At 43.9% G+C, this 20,447-nt stretch overlaps 9 protein-coding genes across 9 annotated transcripts; 5 read left to right on the plus strand and 4 right to left on the minus strand.

Moving 5' to 3' along the window:
- Positions 1–311: 311 nt before the first annotated feature.
- Positions 312–2,936, plus strand: VTP21DRAFT_7738 (uncharacterized protein; the record flags this gene model as incomplete). Its single annotated transcript, XM_069398512.1, has 6 exons — positions 312–542; positions 857–1,004; positions 1,063–1,554; positions 1,625–1,912; positions 1,982–2,692; positions 2,761–2,936. The coding sequence occupies 6 exons, from the start codon at positions 312–314 to the stop codon at positions 2,934–2,936; spliced, it is 2,046 nt and encodes a 681-aa protein (XP_069246307.1).
- Positions 2,937–3,429: 493 nt separating this feature from the next.
- VTP21DRAFT_7739 (uncharacterized protein) lies at positions 3,430–4,679 on the minus strand (the record flags this gene model as incomplete). Its single annotated transcript, XM_069398513.1, has 5 exons — positions 3,430–3,785; positions 3,898–4,072; positions 4,146–4,258; positions 4,351–4,536; positions 4,607–4,679. 5 exons carry the CDS (start codon positions 4,677–4,679, stop codon positions 3,430–3,432), a joined length of 903 nt encoding a protein of 300 aa, XP_069246308.1.
- A 334-nt stretch (positions 4,680–5,013) lies between these two features.
- VTP21DRAFT_7740 (uncharacterized protein) lies at positions 5,014–7,870 on the plus strand (the record flags this gene model as incomplete). Its single annotated transcript, XM_069398515.1, has 5 exons — positions 5,014–5,128; positions 5,210–5,230; positions 5,292–6,015; positions 6,083–6,184; positions 6,253–7,870. 5 exons carry the CDS (start codon positions 5,014–5,016, stop codon positions 7,868–7,870), a joined length of 2,580 nt encoding a protein of 859 aa, XP_069246309.1.
- A 649-nt stretch (positions 7,871–8,519) lies between these two features.
- Positions 8,520–9,188, plus strand: VTP21DRAFT_7741 (uncharacterized protein; the record flags this gene model as incomplete). The annotated part of the gene is made up of 3 exons (XM_069398516.1): positions 8,520–8,690; positions 8,763–8,846; positions 8,925–9,188. 3 exons carry the CDS (start codon positions 8,520–8,522, stop codon positions 9,186–9,188), a joined length of 519 nt encoding a protein of 172 aa, XP_069246310.1.
- Positions 9,189–9,395: 207 nt separating this feature from the next.
- VTP21DRAFT_7742 (uncharacterized protein) lies at positions 9,396–10,133 on the minus strand (the record flags this gene model as incomplete). Its single annotated transcript, XM_069398517.1, has 5 exons — positions 9,396–9,509; positions 9,577–9,675; positions 9,737–9,832; positions 9,891–10,008; positions 10,084–10,133. The coding sequence occupies 5 exons, from the start codon at positions 10,131–10,133 to the stop codon at positions 9,396–9,398; spliced, it is 477 nt and encodes a 158-aa protein (XP_069246311.1).
- A 165-nt stretch (positions 10,134–10,298) lies between these two features.
- On the plus strand, positions 10,299–13,174 carry VTP21DRAFT_7743 (uncharacterized protein; the record flags this gene model as incomplete). Its single annotated transcript, XM_069398518.1, has 5 exons — positions 10,299–10,433; positions 10,511–10,651; positions 10,716–10,773; positions 10,845–12,624; positions 12,715–13,174. 5 exons carry the CDS (start codon positions 10,299–10,301, stop codon positions 13,172–13,174), a joined length of 2,574 nt encoding a protein of 857 aa, XP_069246312.1.
- Positions 13,175–13,462: 288 nt separating this feature from the next.
- Positions 13,463–13,814, minus strand: VTP21DRAFT_7744 (uncharacterized protein; the record flags this gene model as incomplete). The annotated part of the gene is made up of 2 exons (XM_069398519.1): positions 13,463–13,561; positions 13,632–13,814. 2 exons carry the CDS (start codon positions 13,812–13,814, stop codon positions 13,463–13,465), a joined length of 282 nt encoding a protein of 93 aa, XP_069246313.1.
- Positions 13,815–14,301: 487 nt separating this feature from the next.
- Positions 14,302–14,834, plus strand: VTP21DRAFT_7745 (uncharacterized protein; the record flags this gene model as incomplete). The annotated part of the gene is made up of 2 exons (XM_069398520.1): positions 14,302–14,400; positions 14,574–14,834. The coding sequence occupies 2 exons, from the start codon at positions 14,302–14,304 to the stop codon at positions 14,832–14,834; spliced, it is 360 nt and encodes a 119-aa protein (XP_069246314.1).
- Positions 14,835–15,773: 939 nt separating this feature from the next.
- On the minus strand, positions 15,774–16,586 carry VTP21DRAFT_7746 (uncharacterized protein; the record flags this gene model as incomplete). The annotated part of the gene is made up of 1 exon (XM_069398521.1): positions 15,774–16,586. One exon carries the CDS (start codon positions 16,584–16,586, stop codon positions 15,774–15,776), a length of 813 nt encoding a protein of 270 aa, XP_069246315.1.
- Positions 16,587–20,447: the final 3,861 nt, after the last annotated feature.

The raw sequence follows: 20,447 nt of genomic DNA on the forward strand, positions 1-20,447 counted from the left end.
ACCGGTGCTACCATTTTTTTTATTGCAACAACTAATACATCTGTAAAAATAGTTAATCATCAAGTAGTCCAATATAATCTTTTATTAACCTCCATCCCCATCTCATTCATTCTTAGGTGTAAGAACTTAACTAAAGTTTAATAACATAGCGACAAGAGCGAAAAATCGCGTAATTTCAACAATTACTGCGCCACAATATTTCTTCATAACGTCACTTTGTATGTGAAAAATGTCTCTTCATACACTTTAGTATTTCCATGTCTCTTTAAACGGTTGTACTTTGCATTCTTATTCTTTTCCTTTTCTTTTGCATGTCACACGCTGATCGAAGTACGCCTGAGAATATCCGCACGTGGCTTGTCCATTCGCTCACATCGTCGTGGCAAGGTCACACTATAGCGGCCGATCTCTCTAACGATGTGCTGCGTGGCATCTATGAGCAATGGTCTTATTATGAACCGGACGTCAAGTGTGGTATTCTCTTAGCACTGCTGCAAATAAAGCATTCCCAAAGGAACGAAGTTAAAGAGGTGATGCAACAGGTAAGTTTTTCCTTTATTTTAGTTTTTTCTATGCTTTCAACAATATTTTCTGTCTTTATCATTTTTGTCTTGTTTATGCAAGATCTAGAAAGAGTAAAAAGAGAAATGCGACACCCTTTATGTCATTTTCTTTTTCCTTTTCTCTTTCCTGTGCCTCTTCCATTTCCGCTCTCCGCTGCTATCTCTTTATTAATCTTTAATAAACATTAAGAGAAGTAGTGGAAAATATTGGATCTGCAAATTTTTATATGTCGCTTAGTAGACTTGACGATATGATTGACCGCTTTATCTCTTTTGCATTACCATTTCAATAGCTCATCGATCATGCAAGCCAGGATGGTGATGACTGGGTTCAAGTGATAGCGCTCATGCTTAAACCATACCCGAGCGAAGGCAAGCTTGATGTTGATGTTTTGCCACAAGAGAAATACAAGGAACATTTCGATCAGCTGAGGAACAATGGTATGTCATACAACTAATGTCCCTTTACCATAATCTAACCCTTTTTTTCCTTTGTTAGTTCGTACTAAGGGAGCTAAATTCTATCCGAATGAGTGTGCATACATCAATTCAAAAATCGCCAAATCATACACATTCGATGGGTCTCCTCCTGAATTAATCACTCATACCACGCATTTTAAGATAAATCAAGCACAAGCAATAGATCCCCAAGCACGGCTTGACAAACTTAATAAGCTTGCAGCTCCAGTCACACCTCTTTCCGCCACAGCTGCCGCCGGCGGTTCTGCACCTGCTTCTTCCGCTGCTAGCGGTAAACCCATGCCAGCAAGTCGCCCACAGCCATCAGCTTCTGGTATTTTCTTAAATAAGCGGAAATCTTCTTCGCACTCTTTCTTACGAAGCAGCGCTCCAACAAGTCGTCCGGGTGTGACTGGGCTCACGTCAACCACACCTAAATATCAGAAACAAACAAAAATCCAGGTCCTGGACTATGAGGCGGGACGAGATATCATTGTGCAGCAGCAAGCTGCCGCATTAAAAAAGCAACAAGGTGCGTAGTTTGGGAAATGGGTATTCTGCGTGAATTTATTTTTCTCACTCTTTAATATATCGCATTTCAGATGAGCAGCAGGAGAAGGAGCAGAAGAGACTCGCACAGAAACAGGCTCAAGAAGAGAAAAAGCGCCAACAAGAGGAGCTGAGAAAACAGAAGGAGCGCGAACGTGAAGAGAAAAAGGCGGCGAAACGACAGGCCGAAGAAGAGGCTCGAATTAGAAAAGAACGGGAGCGTGAAGAGCGCGAAAGGGAAAGGGAAGAGAGAGAAAGAGAGAGAGAGCGTGAACAGGATGCAGACGGCGAGGGTTCAGCACGGAAAAGACAGAGAAGACTGTCCAGTTCAGGATCTCAAGGTAAAATAAATATGGTTACCTATTAGATCGTTATATAACACAATTTAACATTCCACCATTCTGCTTTAGATTTTGGACATATTAATGCAGTATCTCCAATTCAAGAATCGCCATCGGACACTGTCTATCGTAATGGCATTAATGCGTATACGCCTCAAACCCCGTTAGGCGGCCGCTCCTCCTCTTATTTCGCAATGGATCCGCATTCTGTGTCTCCGTGGGGGAATAATGCTCAGTCTCCGCCCCTACAATCCCCAATACGACAACAGCAATTTCCGCCTCCCATTTTGCAACATCCTAATATACCCCAACTTCCTCCGCTCTCTCGATTTGCCTCATCCCCTAGTACGCTTATTCCTCCAGTAAATAGTCCACAAACGCATCCATCCGTAGAAATGCAAATGTACTCTTCTCCCGTACAAACATCACCAGTTGCAAACATGATGCAAAGCCCATCAACGGCTACCTCCATGTATACTACGGACTGGGCGATGCTTCAGCAACAACAACAGCTTCAGCAACAACAACAGCAGCAGCAACTGCAACCGCAGCAGCAGCAACCACAGCAGCAGCAAATTCTCCCTGGAACTCAGTCTACAATACCAAATCAGTGGAGCCAAGAGCCGATTAGACCGAATCCAGAGCAAGAACTCATCGAGTTGAATCGGCGTGACCTGGACCGCATCGATGAAAACACTCGACGGGCCGTGTTCGAAAAGATGAATGCTGTGAGCTCGCAAAATTTGCGATTGATCTTAGATTTCCTATTGGGCAATCCAAGTGAGTCATACTAATGATCCCCATCTAGCTATTCTATCATTAATTTCTGTATTTAATGGATACTCCAGTCGAGCCAAAACCGGATCAAACCCCCATGCAGGTGATTCTCAACACAGAATCATCTCAGGACCCCGCGACCGGCCGCCCGATGGAAGAGAATATTATCTTCCAGATGGATTTTGCAACCGGAGAATGGAAGAAATTGCGGCGGAAGAAGCTGACCAAAAATCGTCGAAATGCGTGACCCTATTAGGATGCTTTTATAGGCTGGATAATTTACATTCTCTTCTAAGGATAATGGTCGAGACCTCTTATATAGAGCTCTTATTTTATTTTATTTTTATTGTGTCTTTTTTCTCTTCTTGCTTGCTCTTTAATATTTGTGCTTCGGCTTTTTACAGTTTTGTATTTTTCTTCCATTCTCTCCTAAAATAACGGTCGATTCCTTTTTTTCTTTTTGTTTCTGTGTATAAGATTCCCTACACTGTTTGAATTCTCTCTTTTTTTTGCAAAATTTTGTGTTGTGCATGCGTGTTGTGAAATGGTGAGCTGTGCATAAGGTAGAAATAAAATAACTATTGAACAGACTATTTATGCGGTGTTTTCTATGATGATATTTTATTACTGTTATATGAGAGAAGAAGTAATGAAAGGATGAGATAGGAGAAAGCATAATGAGTTTTAGAAACGCATTAAAACAAATGGAATAACAAAAATAAAACAAGGTCCTTACAGCTTTAACTCTTCCCTCTCTTTATTGTGTCCCCTTCGTCTTTGATCCTATTAGTCACACTCTCGATTTCGTGGGCTATAATCTTATCATCTCTCTCAGCCCCTGCTCCAACCCTCTCTTCCTCTTCGCTCTCGTTCTCCACCTCATCATCCTCCTCCTCCTCCTCCTCGCTCTCCTCATTCTCGTTTTCCTCGTTTGGAGGAAGTTCTCTCAGCCACCGCATCCTAGGTCCTGACCAGCTCTTTTCTGACACGCGGAATCCAAATATCCGCGCAGTATAGATCTTGGAGGAACTGCGGGGCAAGAGTTCAGGGTAAGTATGGAAAAGAAAATGTGGAAAAGTAGTGCCAAAATATGCTCCTAGAGAGAACAAATATTAAAAAAAGTTTAGTTGGAATACAATACGATTTCAAATAGGGGCAAGCCACAACATCTAGTTCATGGAAAAAAAAAACCCAATCGATATTCTTACCATCAATATCCTGATAACGCGAACTTGACGGGTTATAAATATCCAAACAACTTGGGCAGAACAACTTTACAGTCTCCATTCCGGGTAAATCATACCGTCCACATGGGACCACTGGAGTTGTGCGGCAGTAAGTGCGAGGACAATAACCAAAATGACCAGCATCGTATTTATCTGCCTATTTGACGAAGAAAGGGAAGAAAGAGCAATTGGCTAAGAAGCGGAAAAAATATAAAGAGGTGAGAGCTTACCATCTGTTGTAGTCCTTGCCTTGTGATAATATATCGCTGATGGATGAGACCATAAAGAAGTTCGGCAGAGTTCTCGATCAAAGTCACGTCTGGAACTTTGACACTATCTTCCTCTGCGTCCCCAAAAAATTCAAATGAAAAGGCAATATACAATAGTTATTAGGCATCCAAAGAGGTATATGAATCTGACTGAATAATTGGTTACCGCTCTCGATATCTAAAATCATCTCCAAGGCCTCCTTATAATAAGGAACAAAATTCGGCAAACCTGTAAGATTGAAATCATCCTCGATAAACTCTTCTGCAACCTCCGCGAAATACTCATGTCCTGAAAGAGCGCAAAACCAAGTTATCCACGAAAGAGACTCAATGTTGCTGTCATTGGAGGAATCTTCAAATGACACGTAAACATCATTACTGAGTTAATGGATGGGGAATATAAAAGTGGTAAGGTGACCAACCATAGAACTCGTCATATTGATCTTGCTGCGTGTATCTTGTATCATTACTATCTGCTCGCGGCGATCCCGTCATGCTTTATTATGTATAAATTATGTTTTTTTTTTATTTATTTTCCAATTTCAATTTATATAGGTCTCTCCACTCTACGATCCCGTTACAGTTAGAGAGAGGAGGGTTAGCGAACAAACAGAGGAGACGTCACATTTTGATTTCATTCTCTGAAATTTAGTATATAAAATATCACCCAATTAAACTAAAGTTTTGCCATCGCCAAGGTTTTTTCTCACTTATATAAACCTCGACCTCCCTCTCGAAATTTTACTTTTCTCTACTGAAGCTTTTTTTTTATCTCGCCATACGCCATAACATTTTCATATTTTCATATCTTACTATTCAATCTATAACAATGGTAGAAACACGTTTCCCTGGACTTGTCATTTGCCCCCCATGCCCTCCTGAACCGGGGGTCACCGTTCCCAAGAGACCAGTTCCTCTTGAGTCGGTAAATGCGAGTATTACAAGTAAGTAATTTTTCTTCGTATACCTTTTCGATTTTTATATTAACCTTTTTTCTTGGCAATTTTATGTTTTCCAATTATCAGTTGTTGATATGATTGCGGAAGGTAAGTGATTCAATGATTCGATTGCAATTCCATCGTGCTAATGCTCCTATGAATTTGTTAGTTACAATCACACAAACATACAAAAACAAAGAAGAGAAAGAGCCTATTGAAGCTGTATACACTTTTCCTCTGCACGAGTCCGCTGCTGTCACACGCTTTGCTGCCGAAATCGATGGTCGCATAATTGAGGGTCGTGTTGAAGAAAAAGAAAAAGCCCAGAAAGAATATGAGGAGGCTCTAAACCAAGGCCATGGCGCTATGCTGTTTGAAGAGCAACTTCCCGACGTTTTCCACGCGTCTATTGGCAACATCCTTCCTGGACAGACCATTACCACTCGGATATCATTTTTGATGGAAGTAAGACATGATGCCGAACATGATTCCGCCCGGTTTGTTCTTCCAACCTTTATTGCACCTCGTTACGGCACCCCTTCTAGCTCGGCAACCCATGAGCACGATAGAAAAACTGAACTCTCCACAGGCGAATTTGCGTTTACACTAGAAGCCAAAGTCAAAATGAGTGGCGACCTGCAAAGCATCGAGTCTCCATCCCATCCGATATCTGTTCGCCTTGGCAAAGGAGGAGAGGCAACGGTCAGCCTGTCCCAAGATAACGTGAAAGTCGACAAAGACTTTGTGCTCGTTATCAATGCGGAAGGTCTAGATCGACCCAGAGCTTTTGTGGAAACGCACCCTGAGAAAGGAACTAAGTGTGTTATGTTAACGATGACACCCCGGTTTTCGTTGCGAGAAGTACGCTCCGAGTTGATCTTTGTGATTGATAGGTAAATGACATTTCTCATTCCATTTTTTTATCATTTTTTTCTTTACTGACAAATTCCTGTCTTATAGATCCGGGTCCATGTCCGAAAGAAATAAGATTCGAAAAGCTAAAGAGGCCCTTACCCTCTTCTTGCGTTCACTCCCCAGCGACTGCTATTTCAACATTATCAGGTAAAGTTCATAGCTGAGATTAATTTTTATATACTTGAGGTTAAACAAATATTAAATCTAAATTTTAGTTTCGGCTCTGACTACTCCTCTCTTTACTCGGAATCTGCGCCTTACTCCGAATCCACTCTTAACTCAGCCATTGCCCATGTTTCCTCTATGGATGCTGACATGGGTGGGACTGAGATTCATCCTGCCCTGCAGTTTGCATTCTCTAAAAGACGCAAGGATGTACAAACTACCGTGTTCGTCCTAACTGATGGCGAGGTATGGAACGTCGAAGAGGTGTTCCAAGGAATAAAGAAAGCATCTAAAGATGGAGCCAGGCTATTTGGCCTGGGTGTGGGAGATGATGTCAGCCACCATCTGGTGGAGGGGGCGGCAAGAGCCGGCAAGGGTTACGCCCAGTTTGTAGGAGATAACGAGAGAATGGAGAAGAAGGTCATTCAAATGCTGCGCAATTCCCTGCAACCCCCCGTCTCGGACTACCAGGTTGCGTGGGTCGATTCCAGAGCAGAAATCGGGAAGGAAGGAAGTAGCAAGCAAGAGGCTGAGGGGAGTAGAACTTTAAGTTTCTATGAGGAGAAGAGAGAGGAGGGCGGAAAGCGGGTGAAGAAGTTGGATATGTCGGTGTGTCAAGCCCCCGCCGACATCCCTGTGGTCGTGCCAGGCTCACGTCTCACCGTGTTTGCGGTACTCAAGCAGAATATCGCCCCACTTGAAACGATAACGCTTCGTGGTCAAGCAGTTGAAGGACCAATTGAATTGTCCGTGCCCGTGACGAAAGCACCCGACGGACGCAGGCTTCACACTATGGCCGCCCGCAAACTAATCCAGGATCTTGAGGAAAGTTTACCACCGCAGCCCCAATGGGACGCCACCGAAGAACAACGCAAGCAACAAGAAGCCGAATACGACGGGATCAGAGCGGAAGTGGTCGAAGTGGCGAAAGCCTACTCACTTGCGTCGAAATTCACCTCCTTCATTGCGGTGGACACGAAGACTCGCTCTGAAGTGAAGCTGAAAACACGGGTTGTGGTTCCTGGAGGCGGGATTGGTGGCTATGGCTATGTTGGCGGATCCGGTGGAGGATTTGCTCCTCCTATGGCGTCTGCGTCATTTGCCCCTAGGAGCAAAATGTTGCGCAGTGCTGCGCCAATGATGTGCTATGCTGCGGCAGCACCCGCGGCACCACCTGGATTCGGGGGATTCGGAATGACCGCCGAAGCCTCTTTCGAAGAGGCCCCCGATATGGCAGTGGACAGCTTCAGTGCACCGCCACCACCGGCACCGCAGAATAAGCGTACTAGCGAAGAAGAAGCGGACGATGAAGCCCTACCTCCCAAGCCTAACAGCATTGCAGCCCTACACAACCTGGTCGCACTACAATCGTTCCAGGGATCATTCCCTCCATCCGACAAGCTATCTAAGCGGCTCAATCTTGCCTCTGCTGAGAGTCTTGAAGTCCCAAGCGACGCTCTGCAGTCCGTGACAGAGGAAGCAGCGAAAAAGGAAGTGTGGTCCACCGCATGTGCGCTTGCGCTGCTCAGATTAAGGATGGCAGAGCTCCAGGATGCTTGGGAGCTTGTGGAGCGGAAAGCTATCAAATGGATAGAAGGAAAGGGTGTGCAGGCTGAGAAAATTGTCGCTGAAGCGGAGAAGGCAGTCGCAGCCTGGTTAGAGAAATAATCGGCCGTCGAGATTGGTGCTCTTCAGTAAATATTGTCTTATTCAAATCTATGTCATATACACTATCAGTAATATAGTCACAACCATTCTGAGCAGCCATGTTTTATTTTAAGATGCTTTTCTTCCTATTTTAATAAAGCCCCCCATCTCTATTTTGTAATATTGAGATAATAGCCAACTAATGCCTGCATACGAAAAACTATCCAAAGCCAAGCCCCACAGAACCATAAGCACTCTTTGAATAAACCCTAAAAGGAGTAAAAAACACCAAGCAAAGACGTCAGCATAGCTACTATGCATGGCCCCTTGGCAGGGATGGTGCTTACAACAAGAGGAGTCTCCGTGAATTTTACGGCACTTGTGCGTAAAAGGAGCTTGCACTATGTTAATAGAGCGCAAGCGATTAAGAAAATAAAATATTACCAAAATCTCTAATGCATGTTGCAGCTCGCCTTCTCTTACAAATTAAAAAAAAGTTGTATTTCAACCTTATTGGGCTATATAGAAGGAGGGATTCCAAATTGACAGATAGAAATTGCCATACATTTTAAAACTTTCTCCTTCCTTCAAGTTTTTCGCTCCACTTTCTAATTCTATTCCTTTCCTTTGTTTAATTCTTGGAATTGGTAATAAAAAAAAGTAGAAAATCATGTCTTTGGCCAAGCAGAATTTCGCCCTTGCCTCCGAGGAAGGAATTAACCAGCAGATAACAGCGGAGCTCCAGGCCTCCCAGGTCTACCTCAGTATGTCTGCGTGGTGTGGGCATGTTAATCAGGCGCTGCCTGGGTTGGAGAAATTCTTCCGAAAAAGTGCAGAGGAGGTATAATTTCAAATCTTGAGGATGGGGCGAGAGGGCGACATCACGAATTCCTAATCCCAATGCCCATGATAGGAAAGAGAGCATGCACAGAAGCTCATTGACTACCAGAATAGAAGGGGTGGTAAGGTCATTCTGCAGACTCTCCAGGCGCCTGATGTAAGCGATCCTCTCTGCTCAATTTCGTAAACAGACTGTACAACTGGTTAAACTCCGCTTATCTTGGCTGTTAAATAGAGTGATTGGAAGTCGGCCAAGAACTGCGTTGAGGCCGCTCTTCAACTCGAGAAGGACGTGAACAAGTCGCTTCTTAACCTGCACAAAATCGCTGATGAAAACGGGGATCCTCAGATGTGCGATTTCATCGAGTCGAACTATCTCGAGGAGCAAGTCGAGGCCATCAAGAAGCTCGCCGACATGGTGACGCAGCTGAATCGGGTGGGAGCAGATGGGCTTGGCCTGTATATTTGGGACAGAGATCTTGGAGGTGCTGACGCGTAAAGGAGAGAGGGGGAAGGGACTCCGTCTATTTCATAAACTCTTTGTCTTATAAACTTGAAATATAATGCGGGTCTTAAGATGGCTTGATTGCGAACTCTTTTATTACAGGTTATATCTATAGGGCAAAAAAATTCCGAAGAATCTGTGATATATGTACAAAGATAGAGGGCAAACCGCTCTACTGCCACTCGTGCACCACCACTATCTTCAGGTGCTGGTCTCCCAATACCGCTCCATCGCCCTCCTATCCGCCACTGGCACAAATCCTTCCTCCAAGGGTGAGATTTGATCAATCACCTTATCGGGCTCATATTGAGAGTGCTGTGTAGAAGAGTAGGAGAATGAGGTCTCGGATTGGAGGGGAAAAATAAGGCTATTTAGACACTACCTTTTTGGAGCGCCTAGTTTCCTGTACCATCACTCGGCAATGAAGCCCAATGAGCCGCTCTTCAGCAATATCCAAGAGATCAGGATGCCGGCCAAGATACTTAAGAAAAAGCGCATTAGAATACAGGTGGATGGAGGAATACAACAAGCATGAGAGATACCCTGGCAAATTTTGCAGCCGAGCACCCCATCAACCCTGCGACAGCACGGTCAAAAGCCATGAACACCTCCAGCTCATCTTTGCATGCTAAAGTTAGCTTTATAAGATCACTCAATAGGCTATCACACGGAGAAGATATCATGTCTATTAGTTACTTGTAGGCGATAATGTGGCTCCGGATTAGTGGTGTCCTCGCGACACGTGTGACAATAGTATTTTTCTTCGCCTATTGCTTTGATCACTTTTCCGCGGCAAGTGCGGCAAAGTCGATAGCTAACAAAATGATAAACACAGCTATTAGCTAAATCTTCTTGATGCAAGAAGACTACGCTCATTAGAATTACATACATCATATTACGCGTCGTCGCCTGCACGATAACCGCCGAATCGAGAATCATAATTCTCTCGTGCACTTGAGAAGAATTGAAGATTAATTTGCTATACCAAGAAATTCAATTATTTCCCCAGCCACATATGGCATTAATGAAAGGGCTATATTGATAAGTCTGCCCTCGTGTAAGAGTTATATAGGCGATAGAGTCTCCTCCTCGCTCATCATAATAATGATAACAAGTAGACAAATAAATCGATCAATACTAATACTGGTGTCCGTTGTTTTCTTTGCCAATGCTATCGTCTCCCTTGCTCATCGCGATACTACGCGTACGCTCTTGAAGCGAGATCTAGGTGAACAGAATGTAAGCCCCTACTCTTGATCCCGACCCTTTCTCCTTGAATGTCCTTATAAACGCAATTATTTAATCTCTTCATTTAGTGTAAAAACCCTTATGAATCCAATGACTATTGCGAATACGTAAAAAGCCAATGCGGGGATTTTACCGACGGAATGTTAAACTATTTGGAGGTGTACTTTTGCACATTCTCCCCCGTAAGACCACTCGGGTTTGGACTCTTGGTAAGCTGTGGTTGAATTGAGCTGTAAAATGGATGGAATATATACTGAACGAGTGTTCCTCTAGTTTATTTGGCTGCTGTTCCTCTTTGGATTTGTGGGAATCGCGGCCTCGGATTTCTTCTGTAAGTTTCTTGGCCTTCCACCCTCGCTGTGTCGCATAAATATAATTGCCCATGTTCATTTATTTTTATAGGCCCAGATCTCGCCACCATAGCCTCCAGCCTCAACCTTTCGGAGAGCGTGGCCGGCGTTACATTTCTTGCTATTGGCAATGGATCTCCCGACGTATTTAGTACATTTAGCGCCATGAAGACAAACGCTGGTTCACTCGCTTTCGGCGAACTTCTTGGTGCTGCCGCATTTATTTCCAGCGTAGTGACAGGCTCCATGGCTCTGGTTACTACCTTCTCCGTTAGCAAGCGTTCATTCATTCGTGATTTGCTCTTTTTCGCATTTGCAGTTTTGTTAGTTCTCCTGATGGTGATGGACGAGAAGCTCTATTTTTACGAGTGTCTGCTGTTGATTCTGTACTATGCCGCCTATGTCGTGGTGGTGGTAGGCGGGAGCTATGTAAAGCGGAGAATCGGGGCATATCAAGAGCTCATGCAACGCGCGAGAAACGAGTATGAGGATGCTATAGAAACGCAACGAGAAGAATTGGAGAACCTCTTGGCTGGTAATGATCGCATACACCAGGAGCAGCTTCAACGAGAACGTCAACGACAGCAGCAGGGACAGCAAGATTTAGAACGTGCAAACGATTTCCGGATCTCCCCCAGACTTCAGGTTGATACGACCTCATTCATTGGTCCCGATAGATCACGGGAGGAGATCCAACACTATGGCCCATTTACTGCCCAACCACTTGGACGCGGCTTTAGTTACGGATTTCCCTCGGTTGTCCCACGATCGCGCACCCACGATTACCACGGGGCTCATCGCGATGGTAGGAGACCTACAGGGCCGGGCGATTTGTTTGTGGGAGGCGTTCACATGCATTTACACACCCCGCGTCCGGGTATCAGGCCGTCTCTTGTGACAGCGATTGAGTTTCGAGATGTGGTAAATTCTTTGCAGCGTTTGCATTTGCCATCCCAAGAGAGTGTGCGTGCTTTCACAACATCAACCAGTGGGCCACATGCCTCCCGGCTGCAAACTCCAGCACAGGGCCGCTTAAAAGCTGGATCCTGCCCTGGGAGGCTTCGGGAGACGGAAGACGAGGCTGCCATTTACGAATCGCCCAGTTCGATTCCTCAGCTCGGACCTGGAGAGAGCGAGGAGCGGTCAGACTATTTTGGTGCCGTTGGTCCTGCAGCGGGAGCATCTCAAGAACTCCGTGCCAGTCAGGCCCAGTCCGCTCGTGATGAAATCGTAGTAGGTAAGCGAACGCGTTTGCAGGCTGCCCTTAAACGGGTCTTAGCCACGCTTTTCCCATCATTGCACGGGTGGCAGCAAAAGTCGCTGTTTTCCAAAGTTCTATCAATTTTGGTGTGTCCGATTCAGTTTGCCATGATTCTGACTCTTCCGGTTGTGGACGAAGCCGCCATGCAAGAATCCAACTCGGAGACGATCGGAATGCTGGATGCAATATCCGAAGAGAGAGAAGGATTACTGAGCAACACAGAGGATGACTCGGATAGGGAGGAGGAAACTGGAAATGTAGACGGTGCAGAGCAGGAGAGATTATCAGCGAATAACCTGACTGTAGAGGAGTACAGCAGTGAACTCCCCGAGGTGGGTGGATGGTGTCAGTGGTTAAGTGCAGTCCAGTTAGTGCTCTCTCCGATGTTCGCAACGACAGTAATATGTGTCGGGTGGGGGCACTCGCTTACTCCGGTTCTGTTTGTGGCGGGAATAGGTGCCATAGCTGCCCTCCTTCTGTTGGTATTCACCCACCCCCACAAGATTCCGAGACATTTATACCTGATGTGTTATTTGGGCTTTCTGGCGGCCATATGCTGGATCTATATCATGTAAGTGCTCCTTGCCCCCATTTTGGCTCCTTTCGACCTTAGTTGCACATGTATTCACCCTCTTCTCTCGCCGCTTTCCCCCTCTTTTAGCGCGAACGAGGTGGTTGCTGTACTCAAATCCATCGGTCTCATTCTTGGCCTCAGCGACGCCATCCTCGGTCTGACCATCTTTGCCATGGGCAACAGTCTTGGCGATTTCGTAGCGAATATCACTATGGCCCGCATGGGCTTCCCCATGATGGCCTTTAGTGCATGCTACGGGGGCCCGTTGCTCAACATGCTCCTTGGCATTGGGATTGGGGGCCTGTACACTACGTGGCCGAGCCGCGGGGTCGCCTACTATCCTCTCAAAATGTCTGTTTCTCTCTTGGTCACCTCTCTTGGGCTGATCCTTGTATTGGTACTCACCTTGGTGATTGTCCCATTGAATGGGTACAAGGTCACGCGCAAATGGGGCCTCTTGGTGATGGGCATCTATTTCATAGGAATGGGTATGAACGTGGTGTTGGAGATGAAGGGGAAAAATAAGAGCTTTTCTTTGGAACACTAGTAGAACTTTTCTCTATTTTTATTGTGATGTCTACTTTCCTATTGCAATGTGTATTATTATTTTTTTTCCTATTTCTTTATATTTTTATTTACAGCTTCTTGTATATTTAACCGTTTGGTTTAGCTTCACTCTCTTATCCCGTTGAATTTAATCTTCATTTTGTCACCTCCAGAGGTTATGTTAGCAATCTATTACACTTGCATTCCTGTCTATTATCTCTACCAAACGAAAACAAAAAAATCTAGAAAAATCGAGCTTTCCTCGTCCGCCCATCTCAAATCCAACCTTCTATGACGAAGACTTTTCTGCCTCCTGTTGTTGGCGCACCAGTTTCTCATATGCACGCTGTCTGTACTCTAGAATACGGCGTTTATTAAAGTATTCAACCTATTCACAAGAGATTAGCGCCTGTTCTATTCGTTTTAACACCATACTCTCTCAGCACTGGATTACTCACCCAACTCTTCATGCATTCCTTCTCATAATCTTGGCGCTCTTGATCGCATACGCCCTCTACGGGTTTGACAACATTTTTAGCATCGAGACATGCAAAGTATTTATCACGAAAGTCCCAACATTTCTGGCGGTGCTCGCGATTGGGTGCTTTCTGTGATGTGGGCGCTGGATCCTGTGTCGACATTGTGATCCACTTCACGTCAATACGCAACTCTGTCTATGAGCTACTTGGCACTCTATTCGAAATGTAATGAAAACGAGTGACGTAACAGCAAAATAATACGCGAATCGAGTCATTTTGCTCGATTGCCGGGCCAATTTCAGTATATCCAGGCCTGCTCTTTTCTTTTGAATTTTGCCTTTGGAAAAGGACCGAGGGATCGATGCCTTTTCTCGGCCAGCTTCCAAACCAGTGTGGCCAACAGCCTCGTCTTCAACTCGCAATCCTCCTCAACACCAGCTAGGCTTTAATTGCTGCACCTTGGATCCTCTTTATGTCGTCGTTTGGTACAGAAACACGCCACCACCACCCCCTCTTCACTTTTTAAGCTGGGCTCCATCCTGGAGCCACCGCGTAGACTAATACGTATGACCCAGGGGGGTTCGCCGCGTCTCAAACCGCAAATTGCTCCTAGACGGCTTATTAAGTGGACCTAGCTCGATATTCCCCAATGCCCGATTCGAACCAGAGCCAGATCAAAGTCCATTGGGCACTTGAAACTCCGCGGGAGCCGCCTGTTGCGGGGTTTTCAAGGCCAGGGTCAAAAATGGTAGGGAAATTCATATTTCCTTTAAGCTGGGGGGCCTGCGCTTGATCAATGCGTTGGAAAACTCGTGAAGGCATTTTTTTTATAAGATCAAAACGTCTCTTTCTTCCTCTTCCCGCTTTCCTTTTCTCTAATATTTCCCCTCTCTTCCGTCGCTGCTCCCTCGCCCCCTATAGATTCAGCTCATCTTTGCCTACCCTTTCTCTGCTCCATTCCGCTGGGCATACGGGCTTCCTCGCTGGACAATGAACAGAAAGACGGTGCAGTTTTCGCGTTTTACCAAGATACTACCAACCTATTCCGATACCGACTATGACCGCAGAGCATGGGCACCCCGACTGAATGTCGAAGACTGGAGAGAAGTGATGGAGATGAGAGAGAAGCGCAAGCTCATTGTAAAAGAAGAGGAGGGTGATGTCAAGACCGGTCTAAATTAGAATTTGCTTTCACCATTATTCTCCTTTACATCTCATTTTCTTTATTGGCTCGTCTCTTCATCCGACAAGCAAACTAGTCCTGGTGTCTGAGCGGTCCTTGTTTCTTATTTCCTTTTATTTCTTGTTTTGTAAATATTTTTATCTTGGCTTCCACCTTTATCTATTGTAATTTTTGAGGAGAAACCTTCTCCGTAAAGACATAATAAGAATGGCCTGAGCCACTCGCCTCTGGCCCAACGTCATGCTAATTTCTTCCTGAAAAGGCCAAACCAGTTAAGGATAGAGGGCCTATGATAACCTTGGCTGTAGCTCTTTTTGATAGCATCAGGCATAAAACTCTCCTGCACCCAGTCATTGTAATTCGCCCCAATTTAGATGAACAGATTGTGGCGTGAACTTTGAGAGAGTTATTGAAATTTAACTGGGCCGGCGACGAACGAGCTATCATGAGAGAGAGCGAAAGGTAAGAAATCTCTTGGCTAAAATACGGAACACCAAATATCGAGAGCATAGGCACACCGCGCAGGGAGGCTTCTAGAAATCTATAGAGAGTTTGAAAAAAAAAAACGACGTCGATTTTCGAGCCATTGACTGGTTACCTAGTAAGTCTCTCAAAGGAGAAGCCTCCATAACCTATATATTTCTAATGCATTCAGCTCAGTACTCCCCAATGCAAAGCTCCGGATATTAGGGACTTGAGCATACTATCAGCGCATATAACCGCGCAAATCCATATAAAAAATATGTGGTACTGTGGGTGATTCCTGTTATTACTTGTTATCATATATAGCAGGCTTAAATTATATAAATTTTATATATACAAGAGCATGTAAACAGAAATTAAAAATAATGACAAAAATAGTTTAAATACACATGCTCATTGCTCTAGGCTAGTTTATTTTTACACTGTTGAAGAAAATAGAGTCATCATATCGGTAGTCAAGTCAAACGCAAGGATATTTTCCACCACCTCCACCACCATCTGGATTCAACTACCGAGTAAAATTTCTTGGATTTCTGGAGAGTTTCAGGATGAGTTGGGCCAAGTAGAAGGTCCGAGATCATAAGCGAACGCAAGTAGACTAACTCAGTATCTTCGAAATCGGTGTGTTTCATTTGGGATACACCGAGATCACTTACATATGTTATTATATAAGGGAATTCGTAAGCCAAATAGCTATCCCTAATCTCAAGTGCCTGCTGAAAGGTGAGACGTGCATCAGCAAGGTTTCCATTTTCTAGATATAATCTTGAGAAATTGCTCATAATTTTCCCTATTTTATAGGGATCCGGATGTTGTTGACTCTCTTCAATTGCTTTAGCTCGTCGGTAGATATCGACAGCTAAGTTGAAATTACGCAATTTCGTATATAATCCAGCCAAATCACTCGGTATATCTGTTATTTCGCAGTTTTCTGCCCCATAAATCTTTTCCATTATAGCCACACATCTTTGATACAATTGCTCTGCCTTGTCATAGTTTATTAGACGTTGGTAGAAATAGGCCAACATCCTCAGAGCATCTGCTGCTTCACGACTCTCAGCTCCATAGATTCTTTCCATTAAAGCCAAATAACTTTGATGCAACTGCTCTATCTTGAGATAATTTCTGCGATGTTGGTAGAAATAGGCCAACAGCTCCAGAGCATCTGCTGTTTCACAACTCTCAACTTCACAGAATCTCTCCATTATAACCACATATCTTTGATACAGTTGCTCTGCCTTGTCATGGTTTCTGCATAGGTTAGGCATGTTATGTATCAAGGCTCACTAATATATCTTCATAATTGCCAATCTTCTTTGATGCACTGCTTATTTGTCATAGTTTTTGCAATTATTATTGAATTTAGCTAAGATGCTGCATTATAACACTCTTTTCACGAATACTATGCGTATTCTCTTGATCAACATTGAATGTAGAGTGGGAGACTCAGTTTAAGGGGAGGCATTCGTCAGCACCATCTGAAGAATTCAAAGAGGTCTGAATATCCTAAACCTTGGCACGTGCAGTGCTTACTAAAGTGGCCCTGGAGATATTAACAGGGTGTGATGACTGCATTTTTGGGCCGTTTTCTCACGAATATTAAGAAGAGAGAGCCATTCCAATTTTGATAAAAGTTGGAAACGAAAACCCATTGGGCTTCATAGATCTCAGGGGAGATAAAGAACCGATGAGAAAGTCATCCATATATTAGGTTCAGTTCATTTCTTTCTGCATAGGAAATATGAAAGAGGCACAGCTCAAAGGGCTAGTATCCGTTGCCGTCTAACTAAGAATGGCAACCTATATTTATATTGGTTATATCTGGTGGTATCATTAAGGGTGCTGCGTTGAGAATGGCTAGTAGTAAAACATTGGAAATAAAATAAAAAACATGGCATCTTTAGGAAAATGGGTGAAGCAAATACAACAAGATAAAACAAGGTAAAATAGTACAGATGCGTTCTCCTGAACCTAATTCGCTTTTCCCCACACTAGGGTCGGAGGACCGCGTTGGAGCTACGACGAGGGCGAGGTTCACGCCGTGTGTGATACTTGAATGTGGACGACTAGCTCATAGTACGTTTGAAAAGTCATAGAACAATCTGAACACCTGTATTGGGTTCCCATCCGAATATCAACCAAGAGCAAAAAGGGGGTTTAAGCAGCGAGGAAAGGGGCAATTCTAGGCTATGGGACAAGCATTTCAATTTATAATTACCGCTTCGCCCCAACATGAGGGGAGATTGTAGGGGACAATAAATTGACACTCTAAATTTTTGTTGTGACTTTGGGTTTGTATTTTATTTTTTAGTGCACTTGTACGCCCAAAATACCCACCCCCTTTATATTCTTCCATCAGATAGCCATTGATGGCCGAACATACTTAAAGAGCTGACAAGCCCTTTTAAATCAAGTAAGTCATGATGTATATTGAAGGCCAAGAGCGAGCTTGGTTCCTAGTACGAATAATGTCTCTAGGGAGTATATATAAGCACTGCTAACACTTTTTCTTCTCTTTGCACCCTATTTAGAGCTAGGCTTGACAGCTTGTCGGAGATGTCTATCACGTCATCGAACATAGGCGCAACTAGCGGATTCAACTCCGGCTTATGGGGATAGTTAGATAGTGGGGTGTGCTTATATTAATATCATATTGGTGTCCATAGGTGGTGTGCAAGTAAAATTTGGGTACGGTGAGTAATAAAATATCGAAATACTCTCCGAGGATCAACATCTTGTTTGAATGATATGGACGACTTACTCAAAAAGCGAAATAGGATTCTAACTATAGTCCGTGGATGCCTTCTCGGGGTGCATGTTAGATTGGGAAGGTGGTAGTAAATTAGCTAACATTCCTGATAAAATCGTCGCTTGACTTGCATGCTCTTCCTCTCACCCTCCCGTTACCCATTACCGGTTTCGAAGATGAAATTCAAATTCAAGTTTGTGAAGTGCACCCCTCGCCGGACTCTTACTCCCCGGCCAAGCAGCACAAAAACACTCGAAAATTTTTAGCAAGCTTTGCTGTGACTCGAGACCCCTTCCTCTGAGGCGTAAGGACCCCCTCCGTAAATTCATATGAGCAATGTGTCTACAATGAAATCATGACTGCCCGTGAGCTAGTGCATAGTTCAAATGCCCGCATCACATTCGGGGTAAGAAGCTTCTAACAGTACGAGGCGTCTGAGCGTACATCCGACCTTGCATTCACCTTGTGGGTTGTAGTGCACAACATGATACATTTGGCTTCTTCGGGAGGGAAGGGTTACGGACAGGCCAGCGTATAATTAGAGTAACCGGCTGTAACTTTTCTACTAACCTGGTAAATCAACAACCTGCTTTCTTATATTCTAGGTTTAATCGGTGTGTCATGAAATTTCTAGAAATGCTCCAAATCTCCCTGATGATTCTTAGATGGGCTGGTTTTTCATTAAAAAATCCCTCCTTGCCATGACAACCAATGCTTTCGCCTGTTTATAATTATCGAGAAGTTTTTTTTTTTTCTAAACTCGCTGCTCGGGCGGGTTCATGCGGTGTCAAGCTTAATTTGTGTAATAATGTCTTCGCCTGCATTCTCCCTAATATTAGTAGTATTACAAGGGCTATTCTTATCACACAGGAGGAGGATTATTATCTTCTCGTTGAGAAAGCAAGCTTTTCTTTCCAAACCTATAAATACCGCCCCTTTCTTTCTTCCTCTCTTCCTTACTTATATTTCGCTTTTTTCACAGTCATCTACATTTTCTACCATCATGACTGAAGTATACGTTTGCAATATCTGTTGGGAAATATTCGCCGACGAAACCGACCTGAGGTATCATCGCTTTTTTGCCCACAACATCAACTAGACCACTACTGGTTCAGGCAAATCAACTGTATTCAATAGGAAGCAAAAAGGATATCGTGTTCATTTCTTAGTCGAAGTCGTCTCTAGATATTACATACCTTGTTTATTTCAAAATAAATTTTTTAGACGTGACCCCTTTTTCCTTCCTAAAAGTAGCTTTGAGTTCGGACTCGTTGAATATCGTTAAGGCCCGTGAATATTGCTTATTCATACTCGCAGCTAAATGGACTGAACTCTTGTATCCCAGAGAGAAAAACAATTTTATACTTAGAGAATTCTTGAATACGCTTTATAGTGGAAAAATGTCATCCGTGGGAGGCCTTAACGCTGGGTGGCCTTAGCGTTGTGTAAGCTTCTCCAGGCATAATTGCATATTTCTCTATTTATGAATAACTGGATTGGATACATCATTGTTATTATAGTGAAATTAAGTATGTCAGAATTAAACTGTATCCGGGTGACCGCGAATAGCTTGTCAACTTCCAAAGAAACTCTATTCAACCATGCAGTATTTAAACCAAGCTGCTGCATTTCCCTTAAAATGCTCAACTTTCATAAACAAAAAAATGCACGGAGATATATGATGCACCGTTCCAATCCCCTCACTCAAAAGGCGCGCACAAGCCCCTAAGCTGGCAGGGAGCCCTTCTTTGAAAATCGAGAGGCTGCCTCTCTTTAGTAAATTGTGACCTCACCTGTTTACACAGGTCTCTGGCTCTGTAATTTTAAAAGGTTTAGGTTGCCCCACCCACAATGCGCTTGGGATTTCAATTTTTTGTATTTTGTAATCTCTCGTCAACAGCTTTTCCTTTGAATATACTTTGTTTCTTTTTATGCTATACGAGGGTTGCGTGGGCGGGCGTGAAGGCATCTATCATAGCACAAGCATGTCCGCACTGCCATGATAAAAACAAAATGGTCGAAAAAAAATAACACTTGCAATTGAACTAGAATTATTCGTCAAACCCTGTAGATTCAGGATTTGAATGAGTCTCGTTTTTTATCATCTATTAAGATGTATTCCCCCGGGTAGGCGCTGCAAAGGGTGTTGTGCTAATATTAAGCCGATGAACTCTGCCATTGTCATAAATTCCATCCTCCACGGATTGTGCTTACGATTTTTCTCGGATCATGTTGAGATTTTGTATTCGATATTCGTTATAGAATATTCCTATATCTGTCTTTGCTAGCACTGAAAATAGTAAAATAATTGCAGTCCAAAGCAGCTGCTATGATTGTTATAGACGTGGAAACGCCAGAATGTGGTAGGGACCAAAAGGCA

The sequence above is a fragment of the Calcarisporiella thermophila genome (genome assembly GCF_041956535.1).
Source record: "Calcarisporiella thermophila strain CBS 279.70 unplaced genomic scaffold VTP21scaffold_32, whole genome shotgun sequence".
NCBI classification, from domain to species: Eukaryota; Fungi; Calcarisporiellomycota; class Calcarisporiellomycetes; order Calcarisporiellales; family Calcarisporiellaceae; genus Calcarisporiella; species Calcarisporiella thermophila.